This window comes from Oncorhynchus nerka, linkage group LG23, assembly GCF_034236695.1.
Source record: "Oncorhynchus nerka isolate Pitt River linkage group LG23, Oner_Uvic_2.0, whole genome shotgun sequence".
In the NCBI taxonomy this organism is placed as follows: Eukaryota; Metazoa; Chordata; class Actinopteri; order Salmoniformes; family Salmonidae; genus Oncorhynchus; species Oncorhynchus nerka.
This window is the reverse complement of record NC_088418.1, coordinates 39,828,992-39,852,601: the sequence shown is the minus strand read 5'-3', so window position 1 is coordinate 39,852,601 and position 23,610 is coordinate 39,828,992. Positions and strand designations below refer to the sequence as shown.

Genomic DNA, 23,610 nt, shown 5'->3' with positions numbered 1-23,610 from the left:
CCCCCTGGTAAACAGTGCATGATCGTTTTATGATTCGAATCAGTTGAAAGTTTCTGTCGTCTGAATGAGCGACACCGGTTGAGCATTCCTTCAGCATTTCCCTCCAGAAGCCATGAGAAAGTTGTCCGGCTGCGGGGACCATGCGAGGGGATTTATACTACTATCTGTACTTACTGGTGGCACAGACGGTGTTTCATCCTTCTCTACACTGAAATTACCCTTGCCTAACGATTGCGTCTGAAGCTGGGCTTGCAGCACTTCTATCCTCGCCATAATTTGGTTGTTCTCCTGTATATTATGAGTACAGCGACTGCAATTAGAAGGCATCATGTTAATGTTACTACTTAGCTTCAGCTGGTGGAGGTCGTGTAGAACAATGTCCAGAATATATATTTTTAAATATATCATTACGCACACCTGCGCCTCATTGGACCCACCTGAACTCTATCATTATTTGATTGCTTCCCCTTTATCTGTCTGTTTGTTCCCTGTGTCAGCATTGATGTTGTTACTTTGTCCACTCCAGACACTGTTCCTGTCCTGTTTCATGTCCATTATTTATTAAATGTTCTCCCGATCTCCATTGTCGAGCCTGACAAAATAAACATTGCAGTCAGAGTGTAGTATAATTGCAGTTCAGCAATTACTGTGTCCAAAATACCACAGTCGAGTGCAGTTTCAATGCAATTATCCCCATTGAATTTTTATATATATATGTTTTACCCACGCACTGCTACTGGACATGGCACAGCTGTCTTTTTTTAAGCCCATAACCATGCGTGTGAGGTGAATACTTTTGTTTCAAAGTAGATGTAATAGTTTTGATGTCTTCACTATTTTTCTACAATGTAGAAAATAGTAAAAATAAAGAAGCCCTTGAATGAGTAAGTGTGTCTAATCTTTTGACTGGTACTGTAGCTAGATGTAGAAGTCCTAATGTTAATAAGGTATTTCTGCTTTTTATTTGTAATAAATCAGCAAAAATGTCTAAAAACCTGTTTTTGCTTTGTCATTACGGTGTATTGTGTGTGGATTGATGAGGAAAAAATATTTTCAGCCATTTTAGAATAGGGCTATAACTTAATAAAATATTGAAAAAAGTCAACGTGCCGTCCTTGGCCAGCTCTCCCGCTATCTCTCTCAGAATGACCTTCTTGATCCAAATCAGTCAGGTTTCAAGACTAGTCATTCAACTGAGACTGCTCTTCTCTGTATCACGGAGGCGCTCCACACTGCTAAAGCTAACTCTCTCTCCTCTGCTCTCATCCTTCTAGACCTATCGGCTGCCTTCGATACTGTGAACCATCAGATCCTCCTCTCCACCCTCTCCGAGTTGGGCATCTCCGGCGCGGCCCACGCTTGGATTGCGTCCTACCTGACAGGTCGCTCCTACCAGGTGGCGTGGCGAGAATCCATCTCCTCACCACGTGCTCTCACCACTGGTGTCCCCCAGGGCTCTGTTCTAGGCCCTCTCCTATTCTCGCTATACACCAAGTCACTTGGCTCTGTCATAACCTCACATGGTCTCTCCTATCATTGCTATGCAGACGACACACAATTAATCTTCTCCTTTCCCCCTTCTGATGACCAGGTGGCGAATCGCATCTCTGCATGTCTGGCAGACATATCAGTGTGGATGACGGATCACCACCTCAAGCTGAACCTCGGCAAGACGGAGCTGCTCTTCCTCCCGGGGAAGGACTGCCCGTTCCATGATCTCGCCATCACGGTTGACAACTCCACTGTGTCCTCCTCCCAGAGCGCTAAGAACCTTGGCGTGATCCTGGACAACACCCTGTCGTTCTCAACTAACATCAAGGCGGTGGCCCGTTCCTGTAGGTTCATGCTCTACAACATCCGCAGAGTACGACCCTGCCTCACACAGGAAGCGGCGCAGGTCCTAATCCAGGCACTTGTCATCTCTGGATTACTGCAACTCGCTGTTGGCTGGGCTCCCTGCCTGTGCCATTAAACCCCTACAACTCATCCAGAACGCCGCAGCCCGTCTGGTGTTCAACCTTCCCAAGTTCTCTCACGTCACCCCGCTCCTCCGCTCTCTCCACTGGCTTCCAGTTGAAGCTCGCATCCGCTACAAGACCATGGTGCTTGCCTACGGAGCTGTGAGGGGAACGGCACCTCAGTACCTCCAGGCTCTGATCAGGCCCTACACCCAAACAAGGGCACTGCGTTCATCCACCTCTGGCCTGCTCGCCTCCCTACCACTGAGGAAGTACAGTTCCCGCTCAGCCCAGTCAAAACTGTTCGCTGCTCTGGCCCCCCAATGGTGGAACAAACTCCCTCACGACGCCAGGACAGCGGAGTCAATCACCACCTTCCGGAGACACCTGAAACCCCACCTCTTTAAGGAATACCTAGGATAGGATAAAGTAATCCTTCTCACCCCCCCCCCCTTAAAAGATTTAGATGCACTATTGTAAAGTGGCTGCTCCACTGGATGTCATAAGGTGAATGCACCAATTTGTAAGTCGCTCTGGATAAATGACTTAAATGTAAAATGTAAGGGATCTGAATACTTTCCGAATGCACTGTATACTCTGAAACTGGTATGTATCGGCATGTACTGACATAGCAATAAGAACCTATGACATGTCCAGATTAAAAATACATCAACTGAACTCTAACCGTTACAAGTACACTTATGTGGTCAAAGACAACCTAACACATGGTTGGGAAGTCCAGGGTGGAGGGTGGAGGATTGTCCTTGTAGCAAGGGCCCAGTGGTTAGTTGTGTTGAGGTGGTGCAGAGTCCTTTTGATCTGTTGTCTTTGCACCCGTGTGAACTGAAGCAGAGACTGTGTTGGGGGTTAAGGCGTCCATGGAAACAGGATGCACCTGAGCTCAATTTCGATTCTCATAGCGAAGGGTCTGAATACTTATATGTAAATGTGATATTTCTGTTTTTTATTTGTAATATTTTTTTTAAATCTAAAAACCTGTTTTCGCTTTGTCATTATGGGGTATTGTGTGTAGACTAACGAGGGGGAAAAAATAATCATTTTTTTAATAAAGCTGTAACATAACAAAACGTGGCAAAAGTCAAGGGGTCTGAATACTTTCCAAATGCACTGTATATCATGGGAGCAAGGCATATGTATAAACAGGGAATACCATCACGAAAAAATATTGCAGTTAGAGTGTAGTATAACTACAGTTCCGCAAATCTGCGTCCAAAATACCACAGTCGAGTGCAGTTACTGTACTTTTACTGCAGTTTCAAAACGGCAATCTTTTTTTGTAAGGGTAGAGCAAACAAAGCAATTATCCCCAGTGATTTTACCCACACACTGCTGCTGGACATGGTACATGTCTTCTTTTTTTCAGTCCCTTAATCATGTGTGTGAGGTGAATACTTTTGTGTCAACGTTTCTTTGTTAAGACTACCAACAATCACGCGATTGCACCCTTCTCTCAAATCCTGCGACCAGTTATTAAAAAAAACAACTCCCTCAACCGGGATCGATCAACTTCACGTGTTTCTGCTTCGGACCAGAAAAGGCTACAAGGACACAAACCGATAGTTCATTTAAGAATGTATTAAAATTAGGTGCTAGTGTCAGGGTTAGGATGAAGGTAAGAGTGATTTTTACGTGTTTGGTAGTTGGTTTTAAGCGTAAACTGTGTCCATAGTCTCTCCCCTTCACCAGCCACCATTGATTGAGAAACACTCTTTTCACACCACTTCGATACCGATGTGATTTTTTTCGTAGGTTGGGGTAAGTAATGTAGCAGGTTAAGGGTAGGAAACGGGTTAGGGTCAGCGAAAATGCAGTAACCTGCCTTAAAAATCACTTCGATTCGAAGTGTCGTGAAGTGTCCCATCTTTGATAAGGCCGTGGGACTGGAGGGTCGGTGTGTGTTGTCCAGCAGATGGCGCCAAACCACCGACAACGAGGGTCGCTACCATGACAACCGCTCTAACTTTGGTACGGTGAAGTTTGTTGTTGGGTTTGAGTCAGTGAAACCGCTTTTGTCGACCGAAATGGAACCACTGCCAGCTTCATTTTACGGGAACATGTGTAAAAGAAACCCAGTAATATCAGCGTTTGATGGAGACATAAAAAAGTTTATGTCATTTATGAAACGAATTAGTACTTTGCCAACCTTCGACCACAACTCCTACGCAAGAGGGTGAGACATTTCCTGGCTGTATCCCAATCAAGTGTCACGTTAGCTAACGGCTATCTTATTCTTGTTTGAAAACTAGGCCTAACGTTAGCTAGCTAGCTAGCAGTAACTTCAGTTTACGTGCAAGCTAGCAGCCTGATGTGTGAATTTCTCCAGCCAGAAGAGGACTGGCCACCCCTCATAGCCTGGTTCCTCTCTAGGTTTCTTCCTAGATTTTGTCCTTTCTAGGGAGTTTTTCCTAGCCTTCTACATTGCTTGCTGTTTGGGGTTTTAGTCTGGGTTTCTGTATAGCATTTTGTGACATCTGCGGATGTAAAAAGGGCTTTAGAAATACATTTGATTAGATTTTTTTCTCTCCAATGTATGTAGTGCCAAAACTCTGTTTGAAATATGGAACAAGTACAAACCTCGACTACCAACCAACTACTATGAAGAACACATGCTGCAAATGGCAGATTTTCTTTTTGGCATCAAGGTTTGTTTGTATTCCCTTCTTCTCTCTCTCTCTCTCTTTCACTCACTCACTCACTCACTCACTCACTCACTCACTCACTCACTCACTCACTCACTCACTCACACAGAGCTACATATATTTGATTTGACCACAAGGATTCCCCGCCACACCCAATCTATTGTATTACTATCTTCTTTGTTAGTTCAAGCTCAGTTTTTTTCTCTCCAGTTATACAGGCTGGGTCTATGGCAGGGCTACTGTCGCTACCTGCAGCAGTTCAGCACTGTGACCATAGAAGACATTAGGGATGTTGACCACTTCAAGACCTCCTTCTTCCCCAAGGGGTTCGACACAGACCAAGCCAAGCTGACGGTGAGGACAGTATTTGTGTGTGTGTGTGCTTATCAGTGTTCTCGTGTGTGTATATGTTGTGTCTGTGGATCTGTGTTCAGAATGAAACAAAGCCGACAAGAACACACCTCACATAATGGGCTTGCCGTTTATGTTGTAATTTTTGTGATGGTCTCTATCCTCCACCTCTTTGTGTGTCTTACCTGTGTCCCTGTGGCCTGTGTGTCTGTTAGTTCCGGGCTCTGCAGGGCTGCTGCCTATGTGCCTTCCAGCTGGAAAGGGAAAGAGGGAGCCAGCCCACCCAGAAGGGGGTCCAGAGACTCCTCAGTATCCTGGGGTTTGTCAGGATCATGATGCAGGCCGTGCTTCCCCACGAACATCTCTGCTGGCTTCTTTACAATGGTACAGTAATACAGTAGCAATTACAGTGGTATAAGCAGTATGTTGGTTGAATCAATGTCTGAAGTTGTCAGTTGTGGTTCAGTGTTCTCTGTCTGTCTGTCTCTGTGTCTTTCTATCACTCTCTATCTTTCTCTCTCTTCAGGTTCACTCTATATCTACAACATCTGTAGATACCTGATGTCCATGAGCCGCGCTGCACAGGTACACAATCTAACAATTACATTTATTTCCATGGTGCATGTGATTGTAGGGTAAATGTGTATGTTGTCCCTTCCTCCCCTCCAGGCTATGGAGTTCCTTCTGTGGGCCTGTATCTGTCTGGAGACCTCCATCCCCCTGATGACTGCCAGGTTCCTGGCCTGGAGGGCAACTCTGTACTGTGCTGTGTGCCAGTGTTACTATGACAGCCAAGCCAATGTTCAGGCAGAGGTGTTTGCACGACGAGCCCTGGGTAAAGTCAGTGAGCTGGGCAAGCTGGAAGAGATGAGTGGTCTACCTGCCACCACTGAGACTCAGAGAGCATACAAAGTGGCCACCATTAAGGTATGGGACAGGTTTATTCAAAACATTGTGTCTACCTACATACAGGTCCAAAAGGCATGATGCACTGTCTTTAGTAGGGATGTGACAAATGTTTTAAAAAAATGGGGGGGTTCATCTTGACCTATTGTAACTAATGGGGAGATTTTACCTCATGGCCTTAATAGCAACGACACACATAAACTATGCCATGAAGACCAGATAAAAAGGATTAAATAAAATGACTGGTACCCAGGCATGAATTACTATAATATACAGTGCATTCGGAAAGTATTCAGACCCCATGACTTTTCACATTTTGTTAAGTTTCAGCCTTATTCTAAAATGTATTAAATAAAACATTTTCCTCATCATTCTACACACAATACCCCATAATGATAAAACAAAAGCAGGTTTTTAGACATTTTTGCAAATGTGTTACAAATCAAAAACTTAAATATCACATTTACATAAGGATTCAGACCCTTTACTCAGTACTTTATTGAAGGACATTTGGCAGTGATTACAGCCTCGAGTCTTCTTGGGTATGATGCTACAAGCTTGGCACACCTGTATTTGGGGAGTTTCTCCCATTCTCTGCAGATCCTCTCAAGCTCTGTCAGTCTGGATGGGGAGCGTCGCTGCACAGCTATTTTCAGGTCTCCAGAGATGTTAGATCGGGTTGGGCCACTCAAGGACATTCAGAGACTTGTCCCAAAGCCACTCCGGTGCTGTCATTGCTGTGTGCTTAGGGTCGTTGTCCTGTTGGAAAGTGAACCTAAGCCCCAGTCTGAGGTCCTGAGCGCTCTGGAGCAGGTTTTCATCAAGGATCTCTCTGTAAGATCTCTCTCGTTAATCTTTTTCTCAATCCTGACTAGTCTCCCAGTCCCTTCCACTAGAAAAACATCCCTGAAGCATGAAGCTGCCACCACCATGCTTCAGCATAGGGATTGGGCCTGCCAGGTGTCCTCCAAACGTGACACTTGGCATTCAGGCCAACGAGTTCAATCTTGGTTTCATCAGACCAGAGAATCTTCTTTTTCATGGTCTGAGAGTCCTTTAGGTTCCTTTTGGCAAACTCCAAGCGGGCTGTCATGCGCCTTTTTCTGAGGAGTGGCTTCCGTCTGGCCACTCTACCATAAAGGCTTGATTGGTGGAGTGCTGAACTCTGGAGCTCTGTCAGAGTGACCATCTGGTTCTTGCTCACCTCCTCAACCCTTCTCCCCCGATTGCTCAGTTTGGCTGGGCGGCCAGCTCTAGGAAGAGTCTTGGTGGTTCTAAACTTCTTCCATTTAAGAATGATGGAGGCCACTGTGTTCTTGGGGACCTTCAATGCTGCAGAAGTGTTTTGGTACCCTTCCCCAGAGCTGTGCCTCGACACAATCCTGTCTTGGAGCTCTATGGACAAATCCTTTAACCTCATGGCTTGGTTTTTGCTCTGACATGCACTGTCAACTGCAGGACCTTATATATACAGATGTGTGCCTTTCCAAATCATGTCTAATCAATTAAATTTAACACAAGTGGAGTCCAATCAAGTTGTAGAAACATCTCAAGGATGATCAATGGAAACAGGATGCACCTGAGCTCAATTTCGAGTCTCATAGCAAAAGGTGTGAATACTTATGTAAATAAGGTCTTTCTGTTTTTTATTTGTAATACATTTGCAATAATTTCTATAAACCTGTTTTCGATTTGTCATTATGGAGTATTGTGTGTAGATTGATGAGGGAGAAAAATATTTTAATCCATTTTACAATAAGGTTGTAACTTAACAAAATATGGAAAATGTCAAGGCGTCTGAATACTTTCAGAATGCACTGTATACTCTGAAACTGGTAAGTATCGGCATGTACTGACATAGCAATAAGAACCTATCTGTTGTCTCTGCACCCGTGTGAACTGAAGCAGAGACTGTTGGGTGTTAAGGTGTCCGCATGCTTCCATGCTGAATGCGGTCTAGAAGAGTTTGTTCATATATTATGACGACATTTTGTGACGTTTTGTTCGTTTCGGACTTTGGCAATGTTCCCTCTAAACTGCCGCGCAGACGGCCTCACAGAGGAAATTTGAGCCTGCGCAGATAAGCGCAGTCTGTTTTAGAATAAGTCAAGGGGTCTGAATACTTTCCAAATGCACTGGACTATAACCACATGAATGGTATTTTATTCTACTCACCTACAGCTAGCTACCATGGTGTTTAAACGGTCGGTGTATGAACCCAGGAGGAAACCTAAAGGCCTCTTCAGACACAAGCAGAAGAGTAACCTCAAGGAGATTCAGAGCGTAAGCACTGCTATTGTATCAATCCTTCAAAATCCTGCTTTATCCGGGTATTGTGAAAACAGCCTAGTACTCCAATTCTTACTCATGTATTTCTCTCTCTTAGTTCAATTTCAGTGGGCTTTATTGGCATGGGAAACGTATGTTACATTGCCAAAGCAAGTGAAATAGTTAATAAACAAAAGTGAAATAAACAATAAAAAATTAACAGTAAACATTACACTTACAAACTAGTGTCTATATACAGGGTTGTGCTGATGTGCAAATAGTTCAAGTACAACAAGGAAAATAAATAAACATAAATATAGTTTGTTCTTCACTGGTTTCTTGTGGCAACAGGTCACAAATCTTGCTGCTGTGATTGCGCACTGGTATTTCACCCAATAGATATGGGAGTTTATCAAAATTGGATTTGTTTTCAAATTCTTTGTGGATCTGTGTAATCTGAGGGAAATATGTGTCTCTAATATGGTCATACATTTGGCAGGAGGTTAGGAAGTGCAGCTCAGTTTCCACATAATTTTGGGGGCAGTGTGCACATAGCATGTCTTCTCTTGAGAGCCAGGTCTGCCTTCGGCAGCCTTTCTCAATAGCAAGGATATGCTCACTGAGTCTGTGCATTAATTCATTTTGGGTCATTCACGGTGGTCAGGTATTCTGCCACTGTGTACTCTCTGTTTAGGGCCAGATAGCATTCTTTGTCTTGACTTACATAGATGGGACGCTTCACGGCAGACTGGAACCACTTTAACTATTTTATTTATTTATTTTTTATTTCACCTTTTTTTAACCAGGTAGTCTAGTTGAGAACAACTTCTCATTTACAACTGCGACCTGACCAAGAATAAAGCAAAGCAGTTCAACACATACAACAACACAGAGTTACACATGGAGTAAACAAAACATACAGTCAATAATAAAGTATAAAAAAGTCTATATACAGTGTGTGCAAATGAGGTAAGATAAGGGAGGTAAATGCAATAAATAGGCCATGGTGGCGAAGTAATTACAATATACCAATTAAACACTGGAGTGATTGATGTGCAGAGGATGAATGTGCAAGTAGAGATACTGGGGTGCAAAGGAGCAAGATAAATAAATAAATACAGTATGGGGATGAGGTAGTTGGATGGGCTATTTACAGATGGGCTATGTACAGGTTCAGTGATCTGTGAACTAAGTAAGACGTCCTGTGTCTTTTCCGTTTTGTTTGTAGCTAGCTACAGCTTGTTTGACCTGTTGTGTCAAGCCACTACGGTTTACAATGACGGTGTGCAGAAAGTAGTCCATCCCAACTTTTTCCCACTGATCTTTGTCGATAGAACCTGGTAAATTCAGGGCAGCAATGTTGTTGAGAGCAGTAGCAACACTTTTGCAGTTCTTCATGGTTAACGTTATATCTTTTCAAAAAAGCCATGCTATAGACAGAAGCGTGCTACATGGCAGACCCATCCGAACTCATCTCTCAACATGTCCAGCCCATCCATTATCTCAGCTAATCATGCCTAGCAGGAATGTTCATGTCTTTTTCTGTGGCTAAACCAACTAGGCTCATAATTTAACAATTGTATTTGTATTTATAGATGGCATAACATTTCGTTATTAAGTCACATGAAAGGTCACATCTTCCAGAAGGCATTTCTGCCAAAAATTGCATTTTGATGAAGATTTTTTTCTTCTTCTCATTCAAATCACTTTCCTGTGAAACGGTTTTTCTTGAAACGGTTCACACATAATTCCTCATTTCACCATTTCCCTTCGCTTGTGGACTTCAGTGCACAAGACATCAGCTGCCTGTGACCAGCCGAAAAAACCTTTCCAAGCCAAACCTTCATATGCTAACCATATGCTATTTGTATAAAACTTTTCAACTATTGTCTTTCTCGTTCTTTGAGTCAACTACTCAGCACATTTTATGCACTGTAGTGCTAGCTAGCTGTAGCGTATGCTTTCAGTACTAGATTAATTCTTTGATATTTTGATTGGGTGGACAACATGTCAGTTTATGCTGCAAGAGCTCTGATAGGTTGGAGGACGTCCTCTGGAAGTTGTCATAATTACTGTGTAGGTCTATGGAAGGGGATGAGAACCAAGAAACCTCCTAGGCTTTGTATTGAAGTCAATGTCCCGAAGAAGGACAGAAGCTAGCTGTCCTCTAGCTACACCATGGTTCTACCCTACAGAGTGATGTTGAGGCTACTGTTGACCTTCAATGGAAAACAGTGTGTTTTAATAAATTATTTGGTGTAATTTTATCTAAAAATGATTAAAAAATGTTTTTTTTTTCACTATTTACTATTACTATTTAGGGCCAGATAACATTCCAATTTGCTCCGTTTTTTGGTTGATTCTTTCCAGTGTGTCAAATAGTTATCTCTTTGCTTTCTTTGCTTTGGTTGGGTCTAATTGTGTTGATTGGGCCTGTTTGTGTTTGTGGTGGAATGTGTGGGCATCGCTTCCTTTTAGGTGGTTATAGAAGTTAACAGCTATTTTCTGGATTTTGATAACTATAGTCCTAATATCACGCTCTCTCACTCTCTCTCTCGCGTTCTCGTTCTCTCTCTTTTTCTCTCTCTATCTCCCCCGATCTCCCCCTTCCCTCGCTCCTCTCTAGATGCCGTGGCCTCGAACCCCTACAGAGCGAGTGTTGATGGAGCTGTTTGAGGGGAACGCTGCCCAGTTCCTGGCGATAGTGGAAGCGCTGTGGGACACCTCCCGTCGCCCACTTCAGACAGGCATGCCCGAGGAGCCAGAGATACAGGAGGTCTCCCTGGAACTCATGTCTGCAGGCATCAGTATACTGTCTGGTTAGTATTGTACTTACATTACATTCGGCAACTATTCAGACCTCTTGATGTTTTCCACATTTTGTTATGTTACAGCCTTATTCCAAAATGGATTCAATAAAAAAATAAGCGATAACAGTCATTTTGACATTTTTGCAAATGTATTAAAAATAAAAAACATAAATAACTTATTTACAAGTATTCAGACCTTTTGCTATGAGACTTGAAATTAAGCTCAGGTGCATCCTGTTTCCATTGATCAAACTTGAGATGTTTCTACAACTTGATTGGAGTCTACTTGTGGTAAATTCAATTGATTGGAAATTATTTGGAAAGGCACACACATGTCTATATAAGGTTCCACAGTTGACAGTGCATGTCAGAGTAAAAACCAAGCCATGAGGTCGAAGGAATTGTCCATAGAGCTCCAAGGCAGGATTGTGTTGAGGCATAGATCTGGGGAAGGGTACCAAACATGTTTTGCAGCATTGAAGGTCCTCAGGAACACAGTGGCCTCCATCATTCTTAAATGGAAGAAGTCTGGAACCACCAAACTGAGGAATCGCGGGAAAAGGGCCTTGGTCAGGGAGGTGACAAAGAACCCGATGTTCACTCTGACAGAGCTCCAGAGTTCCTCTTGGAGATGGAAAAACCTTCCAGAAGGACAACCATCTCTGCAGCACTCCACCAATCAGGCCTTTATGGTAGAGTGGTCAGACGGATGCTACTCCTCAGAAAAGGCACATGACAGCCCACTTGGAGTTTGCCAAAAGGCACCTAAAGACTCTGAGACCATGAGAAACAAGATTCTCTGGTCTGATGAAACCAAGATTGAACTTTTTGGCCTGAATTCCAAGCATCACATCTGGAGGAAACCTGGCACCATCCCTACGGTGAAGCATGGTGGTGGCAGCATCATGCTGTTGGGATGTTTATCAGCGGCAGGGACTGGGAGACGAGCCAGGATCAAGGCAAAGGATGAACGGAGCGAAGTACAGAGAGATCCTTGATGAAAACCTGCTCCAGAGCATTCAGGTCCTCAGACTGGGGCAAAGGTTTGCCTTCCACAGCCATGACAACGAAGGAGTGGCTTCGTGACAAGTCTCTCAATGTCCTTGAGTGGCCCAGCCAGAACGCATAACTTTAACCCAATGAAACACCTCTGGAAAGACCTGAAAATAGCTGTGCAGCGATGCTCCCCGTCCATTTTTAATACATTTGCAAACATATCTAAAAAACTGTTTTTGCTTTGTCATTATGGGTTATTGTGTGTAGATTGAGTGGAATAAGGATGTAACATAATAAAATTGTAAAAAGTTAAGGGGTCTTAATACTTTCCGAATGCACTGTATATAACCGTTATCCCGGTTAGTATTGTTGAGATTTAGAATCTATTTTGCAAGATAGATCCTTTAGCCCACACACTCATAGGCTAGCTTCATTAGACTACACTTCAGTAGTCTCACAGTGGCTGTTGGAAAATACTACCATTGATTGGACTGATTGAGATTGATGCTGTTTCCTGTCATTATATGTTTAGGAATTGGAGGGTCCACTGAGCGTGCCAGGGATGACAGTATCCCCACCTGTTTAAATGCAGTGACAGCCAACTTTACTCTGATGGACATGGCGGCTGCTGGTGAGAACTTTGGAGTACTGTCTTTCCATATTAGCTAGTATGGTGCTGAAGGTGAAGTTTACCCTAAAACCAAAATTGGCCACTTTTCCTAATGTTACACTGTCTGTTGGTATAAAACAACATGATCAGTCCACCCCTTCAAGCTATTGCCTAGTCATTTGAAGTATGCCCATCAAGCTTGTTTGTGTCTGAACCGGTAGCGAAACCCCAAGTTGGTTCATCAATAAACAAATGACATTGATCAAGTTCACCAAATTATTATCCAACTCTGTGGTATTCTCAAGTATACAACAAGGAAACAGACCAATATTTTAAGTTTATTTTCAAAATTATTTTTTTACCCTTTTTCTCTCCAATTTCATCATATCCAATTGGTAGTTACAGTCTTGTCCCATCGCTGCAACTCCTGTACAGACTCGGGAGAGGCAAAGGTCGAGAGACGTGCGTCCTCTGAAACAGGACCCAGCTAAGCCAATGCCCGCTTAACCCGGAAGCCAGCCGCATGTGTCGGAGGAAACACTGTACACCTGGCAACCGTGTCAGCATGCGTGCACCCGGCCCACCACAGAAGTCGCTAGAGCACGATGGGACAAGGACATTCCGGCCGGCCAAACCCTCCCCTAATCTGGACGATGCTTGGCCAATTGTGCGCCGCCCCGTGGGTCTCTGTCGGCTGTGTCAGAGCCTGGACTCGAACCAGGATCTCTAGTGGCACAGCTAACACTGTGATGCAGTGCCTTAGACCCCTGCACAACTCGGGAGGCCGAAACAGGCCAATTTAAAAACGATTGAACTATATTGAGCTATTGAACTTGTGATTAGTGTGATTGCGAAACAACACACCACTATTTGTCATACTTCAATTGCTTATTATCGTTATTATTCCCACCGCTACTCCTTCAGCTTTTATGCTAAATATACCATTTTAACTTTATATCGTGCAGAGAGGTTTAACTTGAGTTGCTTACATTTACATTTTTGATATTCATACTTTTTGAAATATAATAAGTTGAATATTCTAATTTTAACATGGAGGTCTACAGTGACCAAAAGATGCAACTACGACTGACCACAACCACACAACTACTGACCAGATCTACTGACCACACTACTGATCGCAAGTACTGACCACAACCACACAACTACTGACCTCAAGTACTGACCACAAACACACAACTACTGACCACATCCACACAACTACTGACCACACAACTACTTACCTCAACTACTGACCACAACTACACAACTACTGACCACAACCACACAACTACTGACCATAATTAATGACCACAACCACACAACTACTGACCACAACCACACACCTACTGACCTCAAGTACTGACCATAAACACACAACTACTGACCACATCCACACAACTACTGACCACACAACTACTTACCTCAACTACTGACCACAACCACACAACTACTGACCACAACCACACAACTACTGACCATAATTAATGACCACAACCACACAACTACTGACCACAACCACACACCTACTGACCTCAAGTACTGACCACAAACACACAACTATTGACCACATCCACACAACTACTGACCACACAACTACTTACCTCAACTACTGACCACAACCACACAACTACTGACCACAACCACACAACTACTGACCATAATCAATGACCACAACCACACAACTACTGACCACAACCGCACCACTACTGATCACACAACTATTTAACCACACAACTCCTGACCACAACTACGGACCACAACCACTCACCACATCCATACTGTAGGTCCCAAAGAACCTGCAAAACAACCATACAACTACTGACCACAACTACGGACCACAACCACTCACCACATCCATACTGTAGGTCCCAAAGAACCTGCAAAACAACCATACAACTACTGACCACAACTACTGACCACAACCACTCACCACATCCATACTGTCGGTCCCAAAGAACCTGCAAAACAACCATACAACTACTGACCACAACTACTGACCACAACCACTCACCACATCCATACTGTCGGTCCCAAAGAACCTGAAAAACAACCATACAACTACTGACCACAACTACTGACCACAACCACTCACCACATCCATACTGTAGGTCCCAAAGAACCTGCAAAACAACCATACAACTACTGACGACAAATTATAACCACAACTACCAACCACAACTACTGACCACAACCACAACTACTGACCACAACCACACAACTGCTGGCCACAAGAACTGTTGAACACTAACTGCTGACCACAACTACTAGCCACAAAAACTACTAACCACAAAATCTACTAACCACAACAACTGACCACAACTACTCACCATAATATCTACTGACCACAAATACTGACAACAGCTACTGATCACAACTTCTGATCACAATCACACAACAACTACTGACCAAACAACTACTGACCATAATACTACTGAACCACACAACTACTGACCACAACTGGGCTACTGACCACACAACCCCTTTCTTATGTCTCTAGGTCTTTTAACACAAACTAACTAGCTAGCATGCCATCTTTCAATCAAATCTAGAAATATAGCTAGATTACTAGCAAGAAAAAACTATGTTTTCACTGTGGGACAATGTAAAAACACCATTTCACCCGGTGCTGTCTAAATCCACCTTTTTAGACTGCCACACTCAAGGCTCCATGGCTTAATAGTAATTACAATGGCTTCCACTCTTACATACCAGGGTTCAAATCCTGCCGGCCTTCCAATTCATCCCAAAGGTGTTCGATGGGGTTGCGGTCAGGACTTAACTGTGCAAGCCAGTTAAGTTATTCCACACCACTCTCAACAAACCATTTCTGTATGGACCTTGCTTTGTGCATGGGGGCATTGTCATGCTGAAACAGGAAGGGCCTTCCCTAAACTGGTGCCACAAAGTTGTAAGCACAGAATTGTCTAGAATGTAATTGTATGCTGGAGCAGTAAGATTTACCTTCACTGGAACTAAGGGGTCTAGCATGAACCATGAAAAACAACCCCAGACCATTATTCCTCCTCCACAAAACTTTATATTTGGCACTATGCATTCTGGCAGGTAGCATTCTCCTGGCATCTGCCAAACCCAGATTTGTTCGTCGGACTGCCAGATGGTGAAGTGTAATTCACTCTAGCAGGGCAGAAGTTTGACAAACTGACTTGTTGAAAAGGTGTTAAAAGTAACTGAGCCTCCCGGGTGGCGCAGTGGTTAAGATCTTAGGCGCCACCAGGTGACTGTGGGTTTGCGCCCAGGCTCTGTCGTAACCGGCCGCGAAGTCCGTGGGGCGACGCACAATTGGCCTAGCATGCTCGGGTTTGGGAGGATTTGGCCGGTAGGGAAATCAGTTCTCCTGTGGCAGGCTGGGCGCAGTGCGCGCAGGTTGCCAGGTGCACAGTGTTTCCTCCGAACATCAGCTGGCTTCCGGGTTGGATGGCGCTGTGTTAAGAAGCAGTGCGATTGGAGGACGCAGACTTTCAACCTTTTTTCCCGAGCGTGGGAGTTGTAGCGATGAGACAAGATGGTAGCTACTAAACAATTGGATACCATGAAATTGGGGAGAAAAATTGATAATTAAAAAAAAAAAAAGTAACTGCCAATGTTTGTCTATGGAGATTGCATGGCTGTGTGCAATTTGTCAGCAACGGGTGTGGCTGAAATAGCCAAATCCACAAATTTGAAGGGGTACTTTAGTGTATACAGTGGGGTAAAAAAGTATTTAGTCAGCCACCAATTGTGCAAGTTCTCCCACTTAAAAAGATGAGAGAGGCCTGTAATTTTCATCATAGGTACACTTCACTTCACAATTTTCATCATAGGTGCACTCTCAACTATGACAGACAAAATGAGAAAAAATAATCCAGAATATCACACATTTTTTGTGAATTTATTTGCAAATGATGGTGGATAATAAGTATTTGGTCAATAACAAAAGTTTATCTCAATACTTTGTTATATACCCTTTGTTGGCAATGACAGAGGTCAAACGTTTTCTATAAGTCTTCACAAGGTTTTCACACACTGTTGCTGGTATTTTGGCCCATTCCTCCATGCAGATCTCCTCTAGAGCAGTGATGTTTTGGGGGTTTCTAGGCAACACGGACTTTCAACTCCCTCCAAAGATTTTCTATGGGGTTGAGATCTGGAGACTGGCTAGCCACTCCAGGACCTTAAAATGCTTCAGAAGCCACGCATTCTGGGGCGGTGTGTTTGGGATCATTGTCATGCTGAAAGACCCAGCCACGTTTCATCTTCAATGCCCTTGCTCATGGAAGGAGGTTTTCACTCAAAATCTCACGATACATGGCCCCATTCATTCTTTCCTTTACACGGATCAGTCGTCCTGGTCCCTTTGCAGAAAAACAGCCCCAAAGCATGATGTTTCCACCCCCATGCTTCACAGTAGGTATGGTGTTCTTTGGATGCAACTCAGCATTCTTTGTCTTCCAAACACGGGTTTGAGAGGTTATATTTTGGTTTCATCTGACCATATGACATTCTCCCAATCTTCTTGAATCATCCAAATGCTCTCTAGCAAACTTCAGACGGGCCTGGACATGTACTGGCTTAAGCAGGGGGACACGTTTGGCACTGCAGTATTTGGGTCCCTGGCGGCGTAGTGTGTTACTGATGGTAGGCTTGTTACTTTGGTCCCAGGTGGTCATTCACTAGGTTCCCCCGTGTGGTTCTGGGATTTTTGCTCACCGTTCTTGTGATCATTTTGACCCCACGGGGTGAGATCTTGCTGGAGCCCCAGATCGAGGGTTATCAGTGGTCTTGTATGTGTTCCATTTCCTAGTAATTGCTCCCACAGTTGATTTCTTCAAACCAAGCTGCTTACCTATTGCAGATTCAGTCTTCCCAGCCTGGTGCCGGTCTACAATTTTGTTTCTGGTGTCCTTTGACAGCTCTTTGGTCTTGGCCTTAGTGGAGTTTGGAGTGTGACTTTGAGGTGGACAGGTGTCTTTTATACTGATAACAAGTTCAAACAGGTGCCATTAATATAGGTAACGAGTGGAGGACAGAGGAGCCTCTTAAAGAAGAAGTTACAGGTCTGTGAGAGCCAGAAATCTTGCTTGTTTGTAGGTGACCAAATACTTATTTTCCACCATAATTTGCAAATAAATTCATTAAAAATCCTACAATGTGATTTTCAGGATTTTTTTCTCTAATTTTGTCTGTCATAGTTGAAGTGTACCTATGATGAAAATTACAGGCCTCTCTCATCTTTTTAAGTGGGAGAACTTGGCACAATTGGTGGCTGACTAAATACTTTTTTGCCCCACTGTATATAGTGTGTCTCAAAAATATAGGCCTATCACTATGTTAACTTCATTAAGGACCATCAATAAAAAGTATTTCAGCCAGCCGAGCAATCACGCAAAGTATATTTTACACAACACTGCTTGCTTTGAAGCCTGAATTAGGATTGGGAATGACATCGCCAGTGCTATAGAGGTGCACATTATTTAGATAAATAGTGGCAGCAGCCTCCTACACTATTGCTCTGCAACTGCTAGCCCGCGTTGAGCAGTGTGTGTTTGTTCCTAGGGGCCGGGGGAGAGAGAGAGAGAGGGAGGGAGGGGGTAGCCACGCTACTATAGCAGTCACAATGCGGTGAACTTAAAAACTACTAGGAATTGAAGGCAATTTCCACCTAAATGTGGCTTCTAGCAAGATATCTAAAATATGTGAATGTTGTCAATAATGACATTTGGTGATGGTATTAGTGGGTTGATTTGAATATATATGAAAAAATGATTTAATACTGGATATATGTTTTTTACTGACTCTAACTTGTCCTAATGGATACCAGAACTTCTGGAAAAAAGTGACGATGTTGTTGAGAGGACTATCCTGCTTTGCTTTGTACCCCCAGGGGAGAACAAGGTGTCTTTGGATGCAGCGGTGAAGTTTGTCAAGCTGCTGTTTCGATATGAGCAGTGGGACATGTTCTGTATCCTCTCTGACACGCTGCAGCACACCGTACTGCCTGTAAGTCACAACACACCTCTACTGGGACTGGCTTCATACAATTATGTCGTATCAGTTACATACACAGTTGACTAACTAAGCCATACGTCTTCTGGATCTAGATCTATGAGATCAACATATACTGGGTTAAAACATTTGGGTCAGAAGAATCATCGAGTCCAGATAAAAATGGTCCTACTGTAGCAACTACTGTAATGCTTGTGGAGTGAGAATGACTAGATTCCAGTTATAATACACAGTTATAATGTACGACTTGTGCGTGTGCGGACAGAGACTGGAGGGGAGGTCTTTCAGGAAGTCAGAGCTGGAGCTGAGGTTGCTGGACTCCATGGAGCGCCTCATGTCTACACAGAAGATCAGACTCAACACCAAGGACGACACTGTGTCTGGTACTGTAGCTGTCGATACTTCTGTCAACTAGCTGTAGAACTTTTGAAATGGCATATAACAAAAGAGTGCTGGACAGTGATTTAAGATGTTGTGTGTTGTTGTGGTGTCTCCACAGAGAAGGACAGGCATCTGGGAGTGGTTATGAGTGAGGAGTTTGTTGGTCTGGTGCAGGCCTTATACAGCTGTGTCTGTGGTTCAGCTCAGGTTAGACAGTGCTTTGTAGAATCCTATAGTATCTATCTATTCCATATTTAATCAGTGACTGCTTCCTGAATACCTGTGTGTATCTTTCATCGTTGTATAGGACGTGCAACCTGACAGGGACCTGGTGATGGACATAGTGCTGTACCTCTGGTCTAAATGTAAGATCATTTTCCAGAGAGCCCAGGTTCGACACTGGGACCCTATACACTTCCTGGGCAAGATGGAGAACCTGGACAAGGTACAGTAGCCCTACACCAGGTTTTCCTAAACTTGGCATTGCTTGTACATACCCGTCTGGGGTACGCCAAACAAAAAAGTGATTCACATTTAAAAAATAATAATAATAATAACATTTTTTTTTTTCAAACAATACATTTATATTTTCCAACAGGGATATACATTTGGAGGAGGTTTTTTTCTCACCTGAGTAGCCCTGTTTCACTGCCAAAAATACAATTAAACCATCTAGTGTTGAGCGAAATAACAGCACAATGTCAAATACAGGGTAGCCTAGTCAAATAATTAACATCCAATCACATTAACCGTTACTCTCTCGCGGGAATTCCACTAACGGTCCATATGTAGCCAAATGTAGCTGCTGCTCATTCTGTTTGCTCTAAAATATATGAATTATTAAAAAAAAGAAAAAAAAGAAGTAAGGCCCGTGTCCATAGAGACACATACCAGCTCTAGTAGTACTGATACTACCAGCAGTACTACACTTGCACCTGTTGACGACACAAGTTGTTCTGCTTCCACGATCACATCCAATGCTAGCACTGACAGTTGTAAATCTGATGCAGCCGAAGAGCTACTGCCCCCTTACCCGGGAAAGCACCGAACAACAGACAGACGTTGGACCATCAAAGAGGCGCCAATATGATGAGAACTACATTGATTTGGGCTTCACTTATATTGGGAGTAGTGCCTTTCCTCAGCCACAGTGTTTTATATGTGTAAAAGTACTATCTCACAACTCGATGAAACTGTCACTCTTGCTCAGACATTTAGAAACAAAACATGCCAATTTGAAAAATAAGCCACAGGTGTTTTTTTAGCGAGAATTAAGATGACTTTAGAGTAGTAAGACGTATAAAAGCAACAGATACCATTAATAAGAAGGGGCTTAGAAGCTTCTTATATGGTGAGCTACCGAGTGGCTAGGACAGGCAAGCCCCATACTATTGTGGAGGACTTCCTGCTGCTGCGGATATGGCTGGTACAATGCTGGGGGAAAAGGCAAAAAAAAAACTATACAATGTCTTCATCAAACAACACTGTTTCGCGACGTGTCAGTGACATGGCAGAAGATGTTTTGAAACATTTATTACTTTGCATACAAGCCAGTGAATTCTATGTGTTACAGCTGGATGAGTCAACAGACGTGGCGGGCCTGGCACAGCTCCTGGTATATGTCCGTTACGTTTATGGGGGGTCAATTAAAGAAGACATCCTCTTCTGTAAACCACTGTAAACCAGGACAACAGGAGAGGATATTTTTAAAGTACTGGACAGCTTTGTGACTTCAAATGGACTTTAAACGTCAAGATGTGTTGGTATCTGTACTGATGGAGCAAAAGCCATGACAGGGAGACATAGTGGAGTGGTAACGCGCGTGCAAGCAGTTGCTCCCGACGCCACTTGGGTACACTGCAGAATCCACCGAGAGGCTCTTGCTGCCAAGGTAACGCCTGACAGCTTGAAATATGTTTTGGACACTACAGTGAAAATGGTTAACTTTGTTAAAACAAGGCCCCTGAACTCTCGTGTATTTTCTGCACTATGTATTGATATGGGCAGCGACCATGTAACGCTTTTACAACGTACTGAGGTGCGCTGGTTATCAAGGGGCAAATTATTGACACGTTTTTTTTAAGCTTAAAGTTTCTTTACTGACCATCATTTTCACTTGTCTGACCGATTGCAAGATGACGAGTTTGTCACACGACTGGTCTATCTGGGTGATGTTTTTTCTCGCCTGAATGATCTGAATCTAGGATTGCAGGGACTCTGCAACTATATTCAATGTGCGGGACAAAATTATTAAGAAGTTGGAGCTCTTCTCTGTCTACATTAATAAGGACTTCACACAGGTCTTTCCGTCATTATGATTTTTTGTGTGCAAATGAACTCAAGCTTACGGACAATGTCAAATGTGATATAGCGAAGCACCTGAGTGAGCTGGGTGTGGAATTACGCAGGTATTTTCCAGAAATGGATGACACAAACAACTGGATTCGTTATCCCTTTCATGCCCTGCCACCAGTCCACTTACCAATATCTGAACTAGAGAACCTCATCGAAATTGCAACAAGCGGTTCTGTGAAAATTGAATTTAATCAGAAGCCATTGCCAGATTTCTGGACAGGGCTGCGCTCAGAGTTTCTTGCCCAGACAAATCGTGCTGTTAAGACACTGATGCCCTTTGCAACCACGTACCTATGTGAGAGTGGATTCTCAGCCCTCACTAGCATGAAAACTAAATATAGGCACAGACTGTGTGAAAAATGATTTAAGACTGAGACTCTCTCCAATACAACCCAATTTTGCAGAGTTACGTGCATCCCTTTCCAGCACACCCTTCTCATTAACCTGTGGTGAGTTATTCACCATTTTCGATGAACAAATATAGTTTTATATGTAAGATGGTTAAATAAAGAGCAAATTATTGATTATTATTATATTATTATTTGTGCCCTGGTCCTATAAGAGCTCTTTTTCACTTCCCAGGAGCCGGGATGTGACAAATTCACAGTCATTCTAATGTTTAATAAATAGATCATATACTGTGTGTGTGGCAGCCTTACAATGATGGCAAAAAAACAAAATTTGAGAGTGCGCTGACTGACCCTGGTGCTAGAGGGGGTACACCGCTGGAGTTTGAATGTTTGAAGTGGTACGGGACTATAAAAAAGTTTGGGAACCACTGCTCTACACAAATCAGTCTCTGCAAATATGTACTGTACATGATAGCTACTTATTTCATGTGTTACTCTCTCTCTCTCTCTCTCTCTCTCTCTCTCTCTCTCTCTGTGTAGTGGGTGTGGACCCTGTCTGTGCTCAGTGAGGTGGCTCATGTGTGTGAGCTGGCTGACTCAGATCCCATGGTGTTAGCTGAGATGACCATCAGGCTGGCCATGGTGCTGGAGAGCACTGCTGACTCCACTGTCCATTCAGGCAGGAAGACAGGTAGTTACTACCACCACTACCACACTGTGGGTCACACCTTATTTCAGAACCCTTGACTTTTTCCACATTTTGTTATGTTACAGCCTTATTCTAAAATTGATTAAATAAAAAAACATCCTCAGCAATCTATACACAATACCCCATAATGACAAAGCGAAAACAGTTGATCAATTTCAGCAAATTTATAAAAAATAAAAAACAGAAATACCTTATTTACATAAGTATTCAGACCCTTTCCTCTGAGACTTTGAGTCCATTGATCATCCTTGAAATGTTTCAACAACTTTCTTTTCTTTTTTTTTTCTCCCCAATTTCGTGGTATCCAATTGTTGTAGTAGCTACTATCTTGTCTCATCGCTACAACTCCCGTACGGGCTCGGGAGAGACGAAGGTTGAAAGTCATGCGTCCTCCGATACACAAACCAACCAGCCGTACAGCTTCTTAACACAGCGCGCATCCAACCCGGAAGCCAGCCGCACCAATGTGTCAGAGGGTACACCGTGCACCTGGCAACCTTGGTTAGCGCTCACTGCGCCCGGCCCGCCACAGGAGTCGCTGGTGCGCATTGAGACAAGGACATCCCTACCGACCAAGCCCTCCCTAACCTGGACGACGCTAGGCCAATTGTGCGTCGCCCCACGGACCTCCCGGTCGCAGCCGGTTACGACAGAGCCTGGGCGCGAACCCCGGGACTCTGATGACACAGCTGGCGCTGCAGTACAGCACCCTTAACCACTGCGCCACCCGGGAGGCCATGTTTCTACAACTTGATTGGAATCCACCTGTGGTAAATTCAATTGATTGGAAATGATTTGGAAGGCACATGGCAGCCTGCTTGGAGTTTGCCAAAAAACCCCTAAAGACTCTCAGACCATGAGAAACAAGATTCTCTGGTCTGATGAAACCAAGATTGAACTCTTTGGCTTGAATGCCAAGCGTCACGTCTGGAGGAAACCTGGCACCATCCCTACGGTGATGCATTGTGGTGACAGCATCATGCTGTGTGGATATGTTTTTCAGCGGTAGGGACTGGGAGACGAGTCAGGATCGAGGCAAAGATGAACGGAGCGAAGTACAGAGAGATCCTTGATGAAAACCTGCTCCAGAGTGCTCAGGACCTCAGGCTGGGGCTTAGGTTCACCTTCCAACAGGACAACGACTCCAAGCACAAGCCAAGACAACGAAGGAGTGGCTTCGGGGCAAGTCTCTGAATGTCCTTTAATGGCCCAGCCAGAGCCCAGACTTGAACCTTTTAGGTTCTAAATAAACA

General features: G+C 43.7%; 1 protein-coding gene across 1 annotated transcript in view; it reads left to right on the top strand.

Moving 5' to 3' along the window:
- The first annotated feature begins 3,943 nt into the window (after positions 1-3,943).
- The window catches only part of cfap54 (cilia and flagella associated protein 54), a 139,350-nt gene continuing 119,683 nt past the window's right edge, over positions 3,944-23,610 (top strand). Inside the window, exons 1-14 of the mRNA XM_065008111.1 lie at positions 3,944-4,149; positions 4,516-4,621; positions 4,829-4,972; positions 5,185-5,353; positions 5,496-5,554; positions 5,639-5,896; positions 8,057-8,158; positions 10,770-10,962; positions 12,482-12,580; positions 18,441-18,556; positions 18,828-18,945; positions 19,062-19,150; positions 19,251-19,388; positions 22,189-22,339. Coding sequence (XP_064864183.1) covers positions 4,001-4,149; positions 4,516-4,621; positions 4,829-4,972; positions 5,185-5,353; positions 5,496-5,554; positions 5,639-5,896; positions 8,057-8,158; positions 10,770-10,962; positions 12,482-12,580; positions 18,441-18,556; positions 18,828-18,945; positions 19,062-19,150; positions 19,251-19,388; positions 22,189-22,339 — 1,891 coding nt within the window. The 5' untranslated portion in view covers positions 3,944-4,000. The remainder of the gene's footprint in view (positions 4,150-4,515; positions 4,622-4,828; positions 4,973-5,184; positions 5,354-5,495; positions 5,555-5,638; positions 5,897-8,056; positions 8,159-10,769; positions 10,963-12,481; positions 12,581-18,440; positions 18,557-18,827; positions 18,946-19,061; positions 19,151-19,250; positions 19,389-22,188; positions 22,340-23,610) is intronic.